General features: G+C 36.9%; 1 protein-coding gene across 1 annotated transcript in view; it reads left to right on the top strand.

The window, feature by feature from the left end:
• The window catches only part of LOC126234020 (uncharacterized), a 194,186-nt gene that overhangs the window by 121,285 nt on the left and 51,572 nt on the right, over positions 1-21,329 (top strand). The window contains exons 6-7 of the mRNA XM_049942901.1: positions 14,789-15,033; positions 19,710-19,853. Coding sequence (XP_049798858.1) covers positions 14,789-15,033; positions 19,710-19,853 — 389 coding nt within the window. The remainder of the gene's footprint in view (positions 1-14,788; positions 15,034-19,709; positions 19,854-21,329) is intronic.

Here is a 21,329-nt window from a genome sequence, read left to right as displayed (position 1 = left end):
TACTTTCCAAAGTTACTTCACAAAGGAACCTCATCGCACTGGTGCCATTTTGAAGAACATGAAAATGCGAGATACGTGGGCATCAAGACTAAACGAAACACTCAGACGTTACGCCAACGTAAAAAACGAACCAAATCGTGTAAGATCTTCGTTTGTGGCTTCAAACGAAATTTTAATGTCATGAGCAACCCATAGCTACTCATCATCTCACAAAGAAAGACGATAGTTAAGTGCACGGCCGAGTAGAAACACGTCGACCGTGGTTACGTGAGTACGTTAGAGGAGGGAACGGTTAAGTCAGCCTCATCAACGACGAAGGCATCAAGGACGGAGCAAACGATGACAGAAGCAAATGGTCGTGGTCTATATGACGGAACCACCGCAACCTCAAGCAGACTGTCACGAGGGCGAATGCAAATCGCTTATTTCTCGTAATAGTAATCATGGGCTTAAATACCGAAGTATTTGTTTATATAGATAACGGCACTAAAAGCCCTCGAACTGAAGATAATTTGCGCGCAGTATTTTTACGCATTGTTTGGTGAAATGTCTGAATAATTCTCTTAAAACTTATTATGACACCATCTGACGACTGTGTTTAAAATTTCTCCGTTTGTGGGGGCTATTAGAAAGAATTAACAGGGAAGACTTCCCTGTGACATAAATTAAGCAGGGACATTACATCAGAAAATATTAATTTCTTTCAATAATTTTAAGTTCTCGGCGATGTTTGATAAATGATATTTGTTTCACAACATTTTCCAATGTAATCAAATACACACTGTAGAAATAAATTTTTCAGCAGTTTTTCTGTTGTATTTTATATCCGTCACGCGAAAGCCTGTTACAAAATATACATAATATCTCGATTTTTATTGTCATCGATGTGACTTGGCACACAAACTGTTACTTACAGTTAAATTACACATCCTTCTTTTCTACTGTTGTTCTCCTGCTACATCTTTTACGTACAATGGGCGAGCTCAAATTACCATAAAGGAAACATCGATTGTTGGAGAACTTGAATATTTCGTTTTATTTGGTGTTAGGTGAATGTGCATTTCAACTACGTTACAGTCTACATTCTCGTTAGATATGAGTCTACATGTCGCCACTATCTTCTCAAATCGAAAATCCGTTTGGATAATCTTGTCGCTAATACTGTAGACAACCTACTGCGATTTCAACGAAAGTGAGAGATCTCACATGCTGGTAACGTGATGTTGACTTCTATCTTCCTCCTGCCTGTAAAACGTCTAAAAAGCATTTTCTTTCTTTCCGGGCGCACGTTTATTGCTTTTAAAGGATACATTTGCCAGCGAATCCATCTATAACGGAAATAGTACCAGAGAAAAATAATGGTAATTATTGTAAACAACGTATTCATCAATAAGTGAGGCAAAGTCAGGATTAAGCTAAATGTTTTGCAGTGCGATACCCGTAAACCCTGACCAATTCTTTAACAGTTACAAAGTATTTGGTTCTAAAAATGTTGCCTAATTCCATTCTTTAGCAATGGTGCCACTTCCATAGCTGTGTACCAATTTAGCTTCTTATTATTCAAACAGGGTATTCTTTTGCATAGCGAGTTTCACAGAATCCAGTTTCAGACCTTTATACTACAGAAAAATCTTGAAACGGCCTTCAGGAATTGAAGCAGCACAACTGAACAATTTGTATACAGGTAGCGAAACCGGAGTGACATTCATTGTATCTACTAAATAAGGCTGTGTGGTAGACCAAAACCTAAATCACAATTTCTACCTCTGGAAGGCATCTAACAAGGTCTGAATTCCAAGTTTTAGTGAGCGCTTACGGCTCATTTCAGTATAAGCTCTTCTGCATCGTGGGAGTCTTCATCTTCGGGCTGATTCAGACATGACAGAAAGGCCTAATTCTCTTCTCCTCACAATTAACTGTCTCTTCCCAACGCCTATACCCCAACTATTTGACATCTGAAGAATGTTTTCTGCCGTGTACTGTATCATATGGCAAAATCCACTACTTTGTTTTCAGAATGTACAATAATTATTTCATAATGGCATTAATACTGCTGTGTGTGGCACTGAGTTTCACATCAGTGGAAACATCAGAAGAAGGTAGACTTTGCCACTGCAAGTATTATTTTGCAAGAAACCAATCTTGCTGAGTTGTGAGTCTCATAGTTATCCTTGCTTGACAGCCTGAGTTACATACTGTGTCAGCATGAGGGATTAGAGGTGAAGAGACCTGCATGGTCCCAAAAGTATCAAACAACTTTTGAGACAAGTGTCTTGTGATCAGAATAATTAGGGCAGGAAGTATAATTAAACAGTACATATGCCATAAATGTCTGGAGTGCTGTTATAGTGTATCTAACCTAAACTGAAATTCACTGTGAAATTTTTAGCACAGCTCCATCTTACTACAGCACACTGGGCAGTAGCAGGATTCAAATTCCTGGCAATCCAACAAATTTGGGTTCCCCTTGGTTTCTCTATATTACTTAAAGTGAATACTAGAACAATCTCTTTCAGCAGGCAATTTCCTTTCCTTATCCATGTCCAGACTATGTGCTCCAACTCTAATAACCTCATTGTCAACAGGACTTAAAAGTACCAGTCTTCCTTTTCTTAGCTTCTTATTACATGCATACTATATATATATATATATATATATATATATATATATATATATATATATATATATATATATATATATATAGGGTGTTTCAAAAATGACCCATATATTTGAAACGGCAATAAAAACTAAACGAGCAGCGATAGAAATACACCGTTTGTTGCAATATGCTTGGGACAACAGTACATTTTCAGGCAGACAAACTTTCGAAATTACAGTAGTTACAATTTTCAACAACAGATGGCGCTGCAAGTGATGTGAAAGATATAGAAGACAACGCAGTCTGTGGGTGCGCCATTCTGTACGTCGTCTTTCTGCTGTAAGCGTGTGCTGTTCACAACGTGCAAGTGTGCTGTAGACAACATGGTTTATTCCTTAGAACAGAGGATTTTTCTGGTGTTGGAATTCCACCGCCTAGAACACAGTGTTGTTGCAACAAGACGAAGTTTTCAACGGAGGTTTAATGTAACCAAAGGACCGAAAAGCGACACAATAAAGGATCTGCTTGAAAAATTTCAACGGACTGGGAACGTGACGGATGAACGTGCTGGAAAGGTAGGGCGACCGCGTACGGCAACCACAGAGGGCAACGCGCAGCTAGTGCAGCAGTTGATCCAACAGCGGCCTCGGGTTTCCGTTCGCCGTGTTGCAGCTGCGGTCCAAATGACGCCAACGTCCACGTATTGTCTCATGCGTCAGAGTTTACACCTCTATCCATACAAAATTCAAACGCGGCAACCCCTCAGCGCCGCTACCATTGCTGCACGAGAGACATTCGCTAACGATATAGTGCACAGGATTGATGACGGCGATATGCATGTGGGCAGCATTTGGTTTACTGACGAAGCTTATTTTTACCTGGACGGCTTCGTCAATAAACAGAACTGGCGCATATGGGGAACCGAAAAGCCCCATGTTGCAGTCCCATCATCCCTGCCTCCTCAGAAAGTACTGGTCTGGGCCGCCATTTCTTCCAAAGGAATCATTGGCCCATTTTTCAGATCCGAAACGATTACTGCATCACGCTATCTGGACATTCTTCGTGAATTTGTGGCGGTACAAACTGCCTTAGACGACACTGCGAACACCTCGTGGTTTATGCAAGATGGTGCCTGGCCACATCGCACGGCCGACGTCTTTAATTTCCTGAATGAATATTTCGATGATCATGTGATTGCTTTGGGCTATCCGAAACATACAGGAGGCGCCATGGATTGGCCTCCCTATTCGCCAGACATGAACCCCTGTGACTTCTTTCTGTGGGGACACTTGAAAGACCAGGTGTACCGCCAGAATCCAGAAACAATTGAACAGCTGAAGCAGTACATCTCATCTGCATGTGAAGCCATTCCGCCAGACACGTTGTCAAAGGTTTCGGGTAATTTCACTCAGAGACTACGCCATATTATTGCTACGCATGGTGGATATGTGGAAAATATCGTACTATAGAGTTTCCCAGACCGCAGCGCCATCTGTTGTTGAAAATTGTAACTACTGTAATTTCGAAAGTTTGTCTGCCTGAAAATGTACTGTTGTCCCAAGCATATTGCAACAAACGGTGTATTTCTATCGCTGCTCGTTTAGTTTTTATTGCCGTTTCAAATATACCGGTCATTTTTGAAACACCCTGTATATATATATATATATATATATATATATATATATATATATATATATATATATATTTCTTTTTTTTTATTTGCACCAGCTCTAGTCACCCAGTTTAGCCATTGCACAAGTAGGTCTGATATAAAATGAGCACGTAAGTAGAAGTAGACCCAATATATTCTCAGTGCTCTTAGATAGATCTGTCAGCATTTTTTGAACAGTAAAATTTGTCTTTCCCTCTATTAGAGTTCAATTATATAACTCATTGTTTGTTTAAATTGCTCTTAATCTGCAGGCATCTCCATTCAGTTACTGTCAGTATTAATCAACTTGTCACTTTGGGTTTTGTAGGCAGTTAGTAAAACTCTAGCTGTAAGTAGTGCATACCATTTCCCTCACCTGCAGTCAAGTTAGTACATGAATACATGTTTTTAGGCCACCAGTTGTAATGTTGCTGGTGTGCAAGTGTCATTTGAGTTCCTCTTATTGGTTCAAAATGATGGAAGAGACAGTAAATGCTCCTAGGGAATTTAAAAAATATAGGTGTCTCTGCAGTTATTTAAAAGTACTTCCAACAGGAATTTGTGTCAACACACAGTGAATTGATTTTGTTCAGTCTACAATTTAAACTGGTGCTGGTTTAATCTAAAATGGCAGATACTTAACAGATAGACTGACATTGTGCCTACATGAGCATAGTTCTACAACTGATAAGTTTTCACAAATTAACACAAGTTCTTCACAGTTACATTTCCTAGTTGTGCCCAATTGGGACTTTGTTTGCTATATCTATTTATATACAGTTTTCACCGTGTACATGAAAAGAAATTATCTACAAATAATTTAAAAACTGATAAAAATAGCTCAATCATATTTTCAATAAGAATTTATGTAATGAGGATTACAGACAATATTTATACACATACATGAATAAAATTATTTTGTCAAACCATTGAGTAGGTATACTTATATTTCATTAAAACATATTTTCCCAGGAAAAATATGTATTTAGGCACACAAGAAAGGCTACAACTCGATAATACAGGATTTTTAAGGGTTAAATGATTCAAATTTTACAATTTTATGTTCCTTACAAAAACAATATTTTTGAATACTAATATTTTCTAAACTATAAAATTTTGAAAGAATGTTAAGTTCTGTGTACAGCTTTAAGATAAGTTAATGCATATCAGTCCTGCAACAGAATCTCATCTGTGGGTACAAAGTTTTGACTATACATTGATTTACAAATGTCAAATATTTAGTATTTCCCTAATTGAAATATTTCTGTGAAGAATATTTGTATTATGGTAATCAGCCAAATGTAATCTACACTTTGAACAATAAGAGTCAGAAAGGTATAACTCATAAACAAATTTTAAAATGTAAGATAACTGAAGCACTGAAATTAAATAAGATATAAAGATTAGTATTTGTTTGTATTAGGAGTAATATCAGGATTAGTGGATGTGCTCCACTCTCTTATGTTTCGAAGTTTGGATGGAGTCTAATCTGTTAGTGCATCTAATGCCATTGCTCACAGCATTGACAAAGATTGCTAGGACAACTTTTGAAACTGACATGCACAAATAACCAAAAATATGCAACCTGACAGTCGCTGCATGATGAACTCAGGAATGGCAGAAACATGATTTTTCTCAAAAAAACGTACCACTGTCACTGCAAATTTTTCCTCATAGAATAAAAAAGGTCAAATACTGAAATATTGATGAAGAAAATGCAGCAAATAATCTGAGGGAACAGGAAGCAGGTAATAGCAAATTGAACTAATAGAGGAAAGAAAAAAGAGTAGCATGTAGAATGTCTTAGACATTAAAAGTAGGTCATTTTGTGAAACTGTTGTTGTTGTTATTGTTTTGGTGGTGGTGGTGGTGGTGGTGGTGGTGGTGGTGGTGGTGGTAGTCATGGTAGTCTTCAGTCCAGAGACTGGTATGGTGCAGCTCTCCATGCTACTCTATCCTCTGCAAGCTTCTTCACCTCTGAGTAACAGCCTTCTGAATCTGCTTAGTGTATTCATCCCTTGGTCTCCCTCTACGATTTTTACCCTCCAAACTTCCCTCCAATACTAAACTGATGATCCCTTGATGCCTCACAAGGTGTCCTACCAACCGATCCCTTCTTCTAGTCAAGTTGTGCCACAAATTCCTTTTCTCCCCAATTCTATTCAGTACCTCCTCATTAGTTATGTGATCTACCCATCTAATCTTCAGCATTCTTCTGTAGCACCACATTTTGAAAGCTTCTATTCTCTTCTTGTCTAAACTATTTATCGTCCATGTTTCACTTCCATACATGGCTACACTCCATACAAATACTTTTATATCCTTTGCTTTGACCATCATCAGTTATTTTGCTCCCCAAATAGCGAAACCTGTCTACTACCGTCCTTTAAGTGTCTAATTTCCTAATCTAATTCCCTCAGCATACCTGATTTAATTCAACTACATTCCATTATCCTCATTTTGATTTTGTTGATGTTATCTTATATCCTCCTTTCAAGACACTGTCTATTCCATTCAACTGCTCTTTCAGGGCCTTTGCTGTCTCTGATAGTATTACAATATCACTGGCAAACCTTTTTATTTCTTCTCCAGGGATTTTAATCCCTATTTCAAATTTTTCTTTTGTTTCATTTACTGCTTGCTCAGCTTGAAAGACAGATTAATGAATTACCTGAATAAATACAATCTTTTATGCAAATCACAGTTTGGTTCCCAAAGTGCCAAAAATATAGAGTCAGCCATAGTACTATTAACAAATGTTATACTTGATGCTCTTGATAAAGATGAGTGTGTCACAGGCATATTTTTGGATGTTTCTAAGGCGATTCTATTAAATAAATCAGAAGCATTACGAATAAGAGGGGTAGCTAATGACTAGTTTCGATCATACCTAGCAGATAGGGTACAAAGAGTAGAAATAACACATACTTCAAATAGATCTAAAGATTTAGCAAAACACATATCAGAACCAAAACACATTAATATAGGGGTTCTGAAAGGTAGCATATTAGGACCAATACTATTCCTGATATACATCAATTAAGTTTCCCTGTAGTGTTAATCATGGTGAAAAAATTCTCTTCACTGATGACAGAAACATTATAGTCACTGTGAAAACAAGAGAACTCCTTGCCAAGAAAGCAAATGAAACTCTCAAGGAAGTTTATGATTGGTCAATAAGCAGTAAAGTGACACTGAACACAAAGAAAACTAATGCCATGAATTTCAGTTTGAAGAGGAAAAATGACAATGTTAAATTAAATGTAGATGGCAGCTGTATAGACAGTGTAACAAATGCAAAATTTCTAGGAAAGATTACTGATTCTCAGTTGAAGTGGTGTGAACACGCAAAGGTACTTGCAAACAGAATGTCATCAGCATGTTATGCCCTTAGAATCCTATCATCAGCATGTAACATGCAGTGTCTATTAGTTACAAAATACGAACACAATTTTCAAACTCCAGAAGAGAGCCATAAGAATAATAACCAAAAATACTAGTCGAGCTCATTGTAAAGATCTGTTCAGAACACTGGGGATTTTAACTGCTCCATGTTAATACATTTACCAGTCAGTTGTACACATCAGAAATAACATTGGTAATTACTGCACAAACAGCTGTGTCCATGCCATGCAACAAGAGATAGACTCAACTTACATTTACCAAGAAAAAATAAACATAAAACTCAAAACAGCATTTTCTACCAAGGAATAAAACTGTACAATAAATTACCAAAAGAGATTAAAGAAATTGCAAAAATACACTTATTTAAAAAGGCAGCTACAAAGTACCTGTTATGCAATACATTTTATACATTTAAGGATTACTTAGATAAAACAGAATAGGCGTTTGATTAAAAAAAAATGTTGTACAAATAAATAATAATAATAATAATAAACCCCGTGGAGACCCGGGAAAAGAATAGGCCTCCGGTATGTTCTGCCAGTCGTAAAAGGCGACGAAAAGAACAAACCACTAATAGGGCTAACCCCCCTTTTAGTGTGATTAGTTGGTTCAGGACAGAACTAAAGAAGCCTCGGACAAGCGCCGTCATGGTCGGGGACGACGCTTGAACCCTATGCCCGCCCACAATGGTAATGACACTGCTAGCCAACTGGAAAATGATTTAAATCCAAATAGAGGTGTTTTGCAGGATATGCTTCCTGCAACCACCCTAGAAGGAAAACAAAGACAGAGGATGAGATGGTCAGATGAAGTTAATCGACACCTCATGCTCTCTTATTACCAAGCAACAAACCTAGGAACCAACACAACTGGATACAGATCACAAGTATACACAACATTTATTACCAGATACCCAGAATTAAAATTTTTAACAGAACGACGACTAGCTGATCAGATCCGTGTAATAATAAAAAATAACAGGATACCCCAGTCAGAATTAGAAAACATCAAACAACAAGTACAACAAATACTGGAACAAAATAATGTGCAATCAGAAGAAGAAGAAAATACAGTAATGGACTCAAACATCCCAGAGCAAACAAACAAAGAACAACACGCATCAATTAAACAATCAGAGGAAAACGAAATCTTAAGACAGCCACCAGAACAAGCACAAATAGAACACGAAGTGACACACATGTTAGATATAGAAGAAAAATTTCAGCTGACATACATAGAATACAAAGACACAAATACAGACATTAGACCATTCTTGCATAGACCGCTAAATAACCTACAAGTCGAAACAACAATAAAAACTATCAACACAATCATACATAACAAAATAAATGAAAACACAACTATGGAAGAGTTACAACTACTGGTTTATATAGGAGCACTCGCTACACTAAATATACACACTAGGCAGAGGTCAGAACCAACCAACACACAGAAGAAACCCACAAAACCAGCATGGCAACACAGGCTACAGATCAGAATAGAAAAACTGAGGAAAGACATCGGACAGCTAACCCAATTTATATGAAATTAAATGTCAGAAAAAAAAAAAAAATGAAAATGGTTAGGTAAAATCTCACAACAAGAAGCGATAGAGCAATTAGATGAAAAGAAGCAGAAATTACAAGCATTGGCCAAACAACTTAGAAGATACAAAAAAAGTGAAAATAGAAGGAAACAAAACCAAACATTCAACACAAACCAAAAGAAATTTTACCAGACAATAGATAACACACACATTAAAATAGACAATCCACCAAACATAACAGACATGGAACACTTCTGGAGCAACATATGGTCAAACCCGGTACAACATAACAGACATGCACGGTGGATACAAGCAGAAACAGACACATACAAGATGATACCACAAATGCCTGAAGTGATAATTTTGCAACATGAAGTCACCCAAGCAATTAATTCTACTCACAATTGGAAAGCCCCTGGAAAAGATAAAATAGCAAATTTCGGGCTAAAGAAGTTCACCTCAACACATTCACATCCAACTAAATTATTTAACAGTTACATAGCAGACCCATACACATTCCCTGATACACTTACACAAGGAATAGCTTGTCTGAAACCTAAAGATCAAGCAGACACAGCAAACCCAGCAAAATATCGCCCCATAACATGCCTACCAACAATATACAAAATATTAACTTCAGTCATTACACAGAAATTAATGACACATACAACACAGAACAAAATTATAAATGAAGAACAAAAAGGCTGTTGCAAAGGAGCACGAGGATGTAAAGAGCAACTGATAATAGATGCAGAGGTGACATATCAAGCTAAAACTAAACAAAGGTCGCTACACTGTGCATACATTGATTACCAAAAAGCTTTCGATAGTGTACCCCACTCATGGTTACTACAAATATTGGAAATATACAAAGTAGATCCTAAATTGATACAGTTCCTAAACATAGTAATGAAAAATTGTAAAACCACACTTAATATCCAAACAAATTCAAATAATATCACATCACAGCCAATACAGATTAAGCATGGAATATACCAAGGAGACTCATTAAGTCCTTTCTTGTTCTGCCTTGCTCTGAACCCACTATCCAACATGCTAAATAATACAAATTATGGATATAATATTACTGGAACATACCCACACAAAATCACACATTTGCCATACATGGATGATCTAAAACTACTGGCAGCAACAAATCAACAACTCAACCAATTACTAACGATAACAGAAGTATTCAGCAATGATATAAATATGGCTTTTGGTACAGACAAATGTAAGAAAAATAGCATAGTCAACGGAAATCACACTAAACAAGAAGATTACATATTGGATAGCCACAGCGACTGCATAGAAGCGATGGAAAAATCAGATGCCTATAAATATCTAGGATACAGACAAAAAATAGGAATAGATAATACAAATATTAAAGAAGAACTAAAAGAAAAATATAGACAAAGACTAACAAAACTACTGAAAACAAAATTGACAGCAAGAAACAAGACAAAAGCTATAAATACTTATGCTATACCAATATTGACCTACTCATTTGGAGCAGTGAAATGGAGTAACACAGACCTAGAAGTACTCAATACACTTACATGATCACAATGCCACAAATATAGAATACATCACATACATTCAGCAACAGAAAGATTCACATTAAGCAGAAAGGAAGGAGGAAGGGGATTTATCAATATAAAAAACCTACATTATGGACAGGTAGACAATTTAAGAAAATTCTTTATAGAACGAGCAGAAACTAGCAAAATACACAAAGCAATCACTCATATAAATACATCGGCTACACCACTGGAATTTCATAACCACTTCTACAACTCTTTGGATCACATAACATCAACAGATACGAAGAAAGTAAATTGGAAAAAGAAAACACTACATGGCAAGCACCCGTATCATCTAACACAGCCACACATTGATCAAGACGCATCCAACACATGGCTAAGAAAAGGCAATATATACAGTGGGATGGAAGGATTCATGATTGCAATACAGGATCAAACAATAAACACGAGATATTACAGCAAGCATATTATTAAAGATCCCAATACCACAACAGATAAATGCAGACTTTGCAAACAACAAATAGAAACAGTAGATCACATCACAAGTGGATGTACAATACTAGCAAATACAGAATACCCCAGAAGACATGACAATGTAGCAAAAATAATACATCAACAGCTTGCCTTACAACATAAACTTATAAAACAACACGTTACTACATACAAGTATGCACCACAAAATGTACTGGAGAATGATGAATACAAATTATACTGGAAAAGAACCGTTATTACAGATAAAACAACACCACATAACAAACCTGACACCATACTCACCAATAAAAAGAAGAAATTAACACAACTAATTGAAATATCCATACCCAATACAACAAATATACAAAAGAAAACAGGAGAAAAAATTGAAAAATACATCCAACTGGCTGAGGAAGTCAAGGACATGTGGCATCAGGATAAAGTTGACATTATACCAATTATACTATCAACTACAGGAGTCATACCACACAATATCCACCAGTGCATCAATGCAATACAGCTACATCCAAACTTATGTATACAACTACAGAAATCCGTAATTATTGATACATGTTCAATTACCCGAAGTTCCTAAATGCAATATAACATATACCGTGCAGTTAAAAGGAAGTCACGGTTGATCAAGGTCCGCATCACTTTCCATTTTTGACCAGACATAACGTCTGAGAAAAGAAAGAAATAATAATAATAATAATGATTATAAAACATCCAACATTCCACATAACACCTTTGCTTTACGTTTTTTCCTTCTTTTTTACTTCCTAGAAATACTTACCCCCAAGCTATGCATAGTACAGTACCAACACCTCTTCCTCTTTCTGAGCTCAACATCTCACTCATTATGGAGGGATGCTGACTCAGTTCTTCAGGATAGCAAATGGGAAGTTAACGGTACAGAAAATGCCCAGAGATCACCAGTGTGTGTGTGTGTGTGTGTGTGTGTGTGTGTGTGTGTGTGTGAAATGTTATGAAACAATGTGTGTATAGTGTGTGCAGTGACTGATAGTGAGATATGAGTGAACGGTGTGTCATTACATTATTTAATAAGTTATTTGTAAAAAAAGTATTGTATACCAGGGGTAAATGTAATGATTATGTCTAACTAGAAGTCTGTAAATACGTGTGTATACAAATTAGCTTGTTTTAAATTGGTCTAAACTTGTAAATACTTTGACATGTCCTATATCCTTGTAAAAAGAGATCTACGGTTGAATAAAGCTACTACTACTACTACTACTACTATACAGATTGAAAGACAGTGGAGATAGGCTACAACCCCGTCCCACGACCTTCCCAACCACTGCTTCCCTTTCATGTCCCTGGACTCTCGTAACTGCAGTCTGATACCTGTACAACTTTTAAATAGCCTTTCGCTCCCTGTATTTGATCCCTGCCACCTTCAGAATTTGAAAGAGAGTATTCCTGTCAATGTGATCAAATGCTTTCTCTAATTCTGCAAATGTTAGAAATGCAGGTTTGCCTTTCCTTAACCTATCTCCTAAGATACGTCATAGGGTTAGTATTGCCTCGCATGTTCCAACATTTCCATGAAATCCAAACTAATCTTCCCCAAGCTCAGCTTCTATCAGTTTTTCCATTTGTAATATATGCAATATTTTGCGACCATGGCTTATTAAACTGATAGTTTGGTAATTTTCACACCTGTCTATGCCTGCTTTCTTTGGGACTGGAATTATTACATTCCTTTTAAAGTTGATGGAAGAGTTTTGCCATGGCTGGCTTTCTCACGGCTATCAGTGGTTCTAATGGAATGTTGTCTACTCTTGGGACCTTGTTTCGACATAAGTCTATCTATCAGTGCTCTGTCAAATTCTTCATGCAGTATCATTTCTCCCATTTCATCTTCATCTGTGTCCTAGTCCATTTCCATCATATTGCCCTCGAGTACATCACCCTTGTATAGACCATCTATGTATGCCTTCCACCTTTCAGCTTTCCCTTCTTTGTTTAGAACTGGTTTTCCATCTAAGCTCTTTATATTCATATAGGTGGTTCTCTTGTCTCCAAAGGTCTCTTTAATTTTCCTGTAGGCAGTATCTATATCTTAGTGATATATACCTCTACATTCTTACATTTGTCTTCTAACCATCCCTGCATAGCCATTTTGCACTTCCTGTCGAATTCATTTCTGAGTTGTCTGTATTCCTTTTCTTCTGCTGCATTTACTGCATTTTTATATTTTCTCCTTTCATCAGTTAAATTCAGTATCTCTTCTGTTACCCAAGGATTTCTACTAGCCCTCACCTTTTTACCTACTTGATCCTCTGCTGCCTTCTGGCTATTTCGTCTCTCAAAGCTACCCATTCTTCTACTTCTGTATTTCTTTCCCACGTTCTTGTCTGCTGTTCCCTAATACTCTCTCTGAAACTCTCTACAACTTCTGTATCTTTTTGTTTATCTGGGTCCCATCTTTTTAAATTCCCACCTTTTTGTAGTTTCTTCAGTTTTATTCTACAGTCCATAACAAATACATTGTAGTCATCATAGTCCACTCCTGCCCCAGGAAATGTCTTACAATTTGAAATCTGGTTCCTAAATCTCTGTCTTACCATTATATAATCTATCTGAAACCTTCCAGTGTCTCCAGGCCTCTTCCATGTATGCAACCTTCTTTCATAATTCTTAAGCCAAGTGTTGGCTGTCATTAAGTTACGCTCTGTGCAAAATTCTACCAAGTGGCTTCCTCTTTCATTCCTTACACCCATTCCATATTCTCCTATTACTTTCCTTCTCTTCCTTTTTCTACTAACAAATTCCAGTCCACCATGACTATTAAATTTTCATCTCCCTTCACTATCTGAATAATTTCTTTTATCACATCATACATTTCTTGAATCTCCTCATCATCTTCGGAGGTAGTTGGCAGATAAACTCGTACTACTGTGGTAGGCATGGGCTTCGTGTCTGTCTTGGTTTGCATTCACTGTGCTGTTTGTAGGAGCTTACCCACACTCCTATATGTTTATTTATTACTAAACCTACTTCTGCTTTACCCCATTTGATTTTGTATTTATAACCCTGTATTCACCTGAGCAGAAGTCTTGTTCCTCCTGCCACCGAACTTCACTAATTCCCACTATCTAACTTTAACCTATCAGTTTCCCTTTTTAAATTTTGTGGGTCCATAAAGTGTAAAATGGAAGGAACAAATTTTATCATGTACTTTGTATATTTTAGTGATAATGTATTTTGCAAGTACCCAGCACCTTTAAGACAGAAAGTTGAAATCTGATAGATACTATGGCAAAAAATGAAAACTAAATAATACACATTCCTTGTAAAGATTATTTCTGCAGACATAACCATTGCTAAAAATAATTTTCAAAATATTGTCTTTTTTTCTATTATATTATTCAAGACATCATCATTTAGTCATCAGTTGGCAGCTAATAAGTGTAGAAATCATTTGTCATTCCTTTCTGTAAGAAGAAATTGCCTGATTTTTCATGGTAGTCAGTGTGAATAGGCAATAAATTTATATTGTAGCTTAAATTTCTCATTGTGTTTACCTAATCTTCTGTGTGGTTCAGGTTCCGCTTAAATGGCAACCAAATAACCTATGGTTTGCCTCTCATGGACATACGCAGCACGTCACTTGGGGAGAGATGTCCTCTTGAAGTTGACTTTCCTTGTCAACCTCGTAAATACCGTGCATTTTCTGGATACTGCAACAATGTTCAAAATCCACACTGGGGCAATGCCAATACTCGATATCTACGTTTTCTGCCTGCTGAATATGCAGATGGAGTATCACTTCCTAGAGGAGGTGCAGCAGGTAAATATCTCATTCCAAAATTTAATATCAACATGAGTAGAGGAAATGAGACCAAATTACCTTGTTTTTCTGAATTTGATGAACTTAATTGCACTACCAAAGTTTCTGAATTTTCTAAGTGAGATTATATTTGTATCATACATGACGTTCTTGTCTCTTTCAGAGCTTGAATTAACAGTCTGATACTTTCCTTTTTCTTCACCTGCATTTTTTCTTCCTCTGCAATTATTCATCTTCCAACTTATCTTACACTCTCTGCAGTGCCTTTCTGGCACTCTTATCCTTCCTGTCTGTGCTTTATGTGTAACACATGCTTGTCACTTTTTCCTAACTTGATACTCTTCCTAACAGCTTCAGTGATCCTTTTTTTTTCATATTATTTGTACCTCCTTTCTAACATTCTTTTTCTTGTTCTGTCAATGTGTTATCTGAAATTATTACCTGCCATCTTTTTTTTATATTTTATATTCTTTTTTGTGTCTTCTGTGATATATTTGTCATGTGCAATGACCTTTCTTTGTGTTCACTGTGCCAGCCACCTTGTCTCATAATTTTGTAACCAGCTATTCCATCGTAATTTTACAGGTTTGTCTAGTCACGCCCTACTTTATATTCATCTAACCCCTTCTGATTTTATTTTAGGTTTACATTAATTAATTTTCATACTATTATATCTGTCTTACTCCTTTCTTTCCTTTTATTTACAATATTAGCCACTCCTCTGCCTGAAAATTGTTCATTACTAGACATGCTTAACTTCCTGATTACCAATACCACTCTTCAAAGTACATTGGAATTGAGAACTGAATTTCTTCATTTTATCACTATTTCTAATAGTGTATCACACACAGAAACAAGTAACAGCACAGACGTTTTCTAGCTACCACTCTTTTGTTGTGTCAGTCCATTCTCTCCCATACAGAATAATTCCATTGATGTTTCTATGTAAGGACCCCAGCTGCATTAAGATTGCATTGTTTGTGAGGACAGATAAAGCTCACTCATTTAAAATACATAAATAAATAAATGTCAGTTGGGGTGAAGAAAAACAACCAAAGCAGAATATTAGATTATGATGTGATAACTGGCACTGTATGGTTAACACTATGAATAGTTGCAAAAATTTGATGAATAGTAATTTCAAGCACAGCTTGATCCAGTAACTAGTACAAAAGTACAAATTGAAATGTCAATCGGTTAGTAAAAGTTCCCTCTTAAATCAATCCTCAAGCAGGCACACTGGGGTATAGAGTACCCCACATTTAGTTTCTTGCTAGTGGCAACACTGCTTTTTCTCAGAGATTACTGGCACACTAGCTATTCCACTATTGTTGTACCAACTGCTGTAGTTAGTTTCACTCTGTCACTTTCTGTGTGCCTGTGGTCCCATGAATCTGTTGGCAGAATGCTACCAATGTACGAAGTACCCCATGTGCCTGGTCCTGTAAGAAAATACATATTTGGTATATACTTGTAGATGTGCATAGATATCTATACCAGATCAGTAGCTTTGAAAAATTACTTAGTTTATCACTTATTCCGGGAATTGTCACCAGAAGAAAGAGTAAAATTCTGCAGTAGTTGCAGATATATCAGATGGACAGATCATGAACTGTGCAGTAGTAGCAGTGGGGAGTCGAACAAGAAGGTGGAAATAATTCAAGAAAGTGAACATGGCAGTTATTCTGAACAAGACATACTGACTGTGACTGAAGGTGACAATAGTGATTCAAATGATAATGGAAATGCAGAGCTGTTATTGGTGAAGATAACATTACAAAGTGAAGAAAATTGTGAATACTTCAACCAGAGTAAAGTTAGAAATAAGAATATAGTGAAAATGTTTCCTGGTCCTAGCAGCAGTGCAGATGACCTGAGTAGTGAGATTTGTGCCACTCATACAAATTTACATATACAGAAGAAAAATGAATCATCACAGTACTCTCTTTATAGAGAAGCAAAGGAGAAGTAATGATTGGTTGGTTGAATTGGGGGAGGGGACCAGACAGCAAGGTCATTGGTCCCATCACATTAGGGAAGGATGGGGAACGAAGTCAGCTGTGCCCTTTCAAGGGAACGATCCCAGAATTTACCTGAAACAATTTAGGGAAATCAGCATGGCCGAACGTGGGTTTGAACTGTCGCCCTTCCGAATGTGAATCCAGTGTGCTAACCACTGCACCATCTATCTGACATCACAATCTGAAATACTTGCTTTACTGGGATGTCTATATCTTATTGAAATAAAGAAAGGACATTACAATAATGCACTTGAGCTATGGAACTCAGACAGAACAGGAATGCAAGTTCTAAGATCACGTACAAGTTAGAAGAGATTTTTGTTTTTACTCCGATGTATGCAATTTGATGACAAGAACATGTGCTGAAAGAAGAAAAACAGACAAACTATCTGCCATTCATCCTTTCTTGCAGCTGTTTGTTCTCGATTGCAGAAATTCATACAACCTCAGCCAATATGGATGAGAAATTGGAGGCTTTTCACAGGTGCTGCTGTTTCATACAGTATATTTGCAACAAGTCAACAAAATATGAGATCGAGAATCAAGATCTTTGCTCTGCTTGACTAAAAACATTTTTTACAAGTAGCTTGAAAATATACTGTGGAAAACAAAAGGACTGCCCATATCAGACCTCAAACAAGCCACGTGTGGTAGTGATGTGCCTGATTCCTGACATCGAAGGAAGCAATAGTAATGTTACATTAGATAACTGGTACACCAGTTACCCTTTGGCAACATCTCTCCTAGAGAAGCAGCTTACTTGTATTGGCACACTGGAGAACGACAAAAGAGAAATACCGCTGAATTTCAGACAGGCAAAAATCGAAAATATGGGTCTTCAAGTTTTGGATTGCGCAAAGACATCATTCTCACGTCATACGTAGCAAAGAAAGATAAATCAGTGATATTGCTATCAATGATGCATGAACTATGAAAACTTGATGATAAAACCAACAAGTCTGAAATAATAAAGGACTATAATGTGACAAAAGAGGGGTTGACACTGTGGATCAATTATACAATGTGTACATTGTCTTTTGCAAAACAAGGTGATGGACAATGCGTCTTTTATTCTCCCATAAATGTGGCAGGAATCAGTGCACAGATTTTGTATTCCTGAAATAAAAAGAAACACATCATATAAGAATAATTTTTTGAAGAATTTATCAATGACATTCATGAAGCCCTATCTGACTGAAAGATCCAAAATAATGTGTTTTCCTAGTGACATTTTGACTTTCTTGATTAAACATTGAGAACCCTTGGAAAAGAATGGCATATGTCCATCTGCTTCCCAACAATTAGCAAACACGAAACATGGGAGGTGTGTAATTTGAGGCTGAGCAAAAGATGTATCAACAAGCATTATATGTGATATACACAAAACGTTTGTTTGTAAGAAACATGTGACAGTTGCTTTACACTTGCAATAACTGTAATCAAAGTTTGAGACTGTGTTGTGTAAATTATGTACAAGGGTATAACATAACCCATGTGCCTGCTGAGCTAATGGAAATATGGTGCACCTGCTCGAGGGTTAAGGCCTGACACCTATAATCTAGACGCGTCCTACTGTGCATAACAGTAATTTACTATGAATTGTTTGGAAAGTGGCATATTTTGCTTCATGAGTGACAGTTCTATCGCAAAATAATTTATTTCTCATGTAGAAGCTTGAGTCTCTCTCTCTCTCTCCCTCTCTCTCTCTCTCTCTCTCTCTCTCTCTCTCTCTCACACACACACACACACACACACACACAATAGACTGCCTTTAACACTCATGCCCCCTCCCTAATATTTTTACTGATACCAACAGACAACATTTGGCATTGGTGCCCAGGAGTCCCCACCTGGCAAAGTACGGGTGGCAAGTTGCAGATCTTTTCATCTGACGCCACATTAGGTGACCACATGTCAATGATGATGAAATTCTGATGAGGACAGCACTACATCCAGTCCCCAAGTGGAGAAAATCTCTGACCCACCTGGGAATCAAACCTGGACCCTCTGCATGGTAGTCAAATACACTGACCCTTCAGCTAAGGAGGCTGACAGAAATTTCAAAGGTTTGGAGTTATGAAGAAACACATAAGACAATTGTAACAGCTGCTGATAATTCCCTACTTTTTTTTCTCCTAATCCCTCTGATTTTGATTTACATTAATTATTTCTCACCGCCTAATCCCTCTGATTTTCACTTTGATTTACATTAATTATTTCTCATATTATTAATATCTTTGTTACTGTTTTCTTTATGTTTGTTTTGATTATTAGCTGCTCCAATGTATGAAAACTCTTCAATACTATACACATTTAAGAATCTGATTACCAGCACTACTTTTAAAGGTATGTTGGAATTAGAAACATAAGTTCTTCATTTTACGATTATTCCTGGTGTGTTCATGGTGACTTCTCCTTTCTATCTTTGCTGATGTCTCTTCATCTCCTTTTGTTCCTCCTCCTCTTTATTGCTTATCTGACTTCAACTCACAATAAAAAATCATGTTTTATTAAATTAATGACATGCCATTGCCAGCTATATGATACTTACTTCAATCGTTGTGCATGTGGAAATGTGTGTCTACACCTTCATAACACATAATTTAATTCTGGATTTTGTCTTTAGAGTATACATTTCTGTTTTCCATTTTGCAGATTCCAGTTCACTGCCGAGCCCACGTGAGGTGTCTTTAGCAGTTCACAAGGATGCTGATCTGCCACATCCTCATTTAATGACTCTGACAGCTGTATGGGGAGAATTCTTAGCACACGATATGTCACATACCCCACAGATGACTGGTAGGGATCCTTATCTCATTGACTTTGTGGAGTATTATTACAATGTTTATGTTCTGTTCATTTACTCTGAAACAGAATACTTAATACTTGTATAGATGTTTAGTTTTTCATAACTGGTCAATTCAGCAGAACATCTGCAGATATGTATGTTGTTTCAGAAGATACTCTGCTTCTGTCTCCCCATGAAACAGCAACTATTTATGTAGGTGTAGCTTGTGCCTGCACCCCCTCCCCCCCCCCCCCTCCCTCCTCCCCTAGCATTAAGTACATGGGAGGTTAGATTTTGGTATTCTTGTTAAAACACATTGAGAAACAAAAACAAGAAAATGCAATCACTCACCTGTAGCTGATGATGTATGGCACACAAAAACAAGTAACAGAACAGAGGTTTAACTAGCTTTTGAGCTACCACTCTTTTGTAGTGTAGCTCCACATGTTCACACAATGAATGATTTCATCCATATCTGATACTTCCTCTGTCAGGAAGATTACATTGTTTGTGAGAACAAATAAGGCTCATACACTGAGAACAAGGGCATTTATAAATGTCAGTCAGGATGAAAGAAACAAAATAGCAGAATAAGAAATTATGATGTGATACCTGCCATCTGAATGTTAACAGAATAAGCACTTGCAAAAAATGTTGATAGATAGTAATTTCAAGCACAATATGAAACAAAAAGCACAAATTATAATATCGTTTTGTTAGTCCCAGTCCACTTTTATGATCAGCCATAACATCAATAACTTATACTATGGAACATAACAGATGCAGGAAACAGATACACATCAAATGCCATATCAGGCACAGAGAGTCAAACTTAAACTATTAATGAGTACGACTCCATCCATACCTCACAGAATGGCTGGAATCCAGGCAGTGATCACACTTATGACAATGTTTACAGTCCCTCAGAAAACACCTATAAGAATAATTGAAATATTTCATATTTGTATCTTTAATACAGCTGGGAATTCAACGGTACACCATCAATCTCTTATTTTGATGGTACAACTTCACAGTATTTAAGAAGGGGATAAGATAGTGTAGGAATCAGTTTATTTTACATTGCATTAGTTTGCAGCCAATAAATTCCTTTCTGTGCCAGATTAAACTTAATGGCTTCTGCTATATTTGCGTAATGATATTTAGTGTGTAACAGAAATGTATGGCACAAATTGCAGGACACATTGCTCACATATATATGAAGAAATGATGTTATATGAACATGGGTCTGGAAATTCTTTGCTCCCCTGTTACAACTAATTTTTTCCAACTCATTAATCATGGGTCACACACATGAACAGAACACACACAACTCTTTTTCACTGATGATGTTCAATATGCTCTCTGTGTGCATTGATGCATGCATCAACCCATCATCGAAGTGAATTTCAGACACACTGACATGTCCCTGGACTATAGCGTATGGTTTTGCAGCTTTCCATAATATGGCCACAGAGACTCTGAACATC

The sequence above is a fragment of the Schistocerca nitens genome, chromosome 1 (genome assembly GCF_023898315.1).
Source record: "Schistocerca nitens isolate TAMUIC-IGC-003100 chromosome 1, iqSchNite1.1, whole genome shotgun sequence".
NCBI lineage: Eukaryota > Metazoa > Arthropoda > Insecta > Orthoptera > Acrididae > Schistocerca > Schistocerca nitens.
The sequence above is the reverse complement of the archived record's forward strand: the minus strand, read 5'-3'. Positions and strand labels throughout refer to the sequence as shown.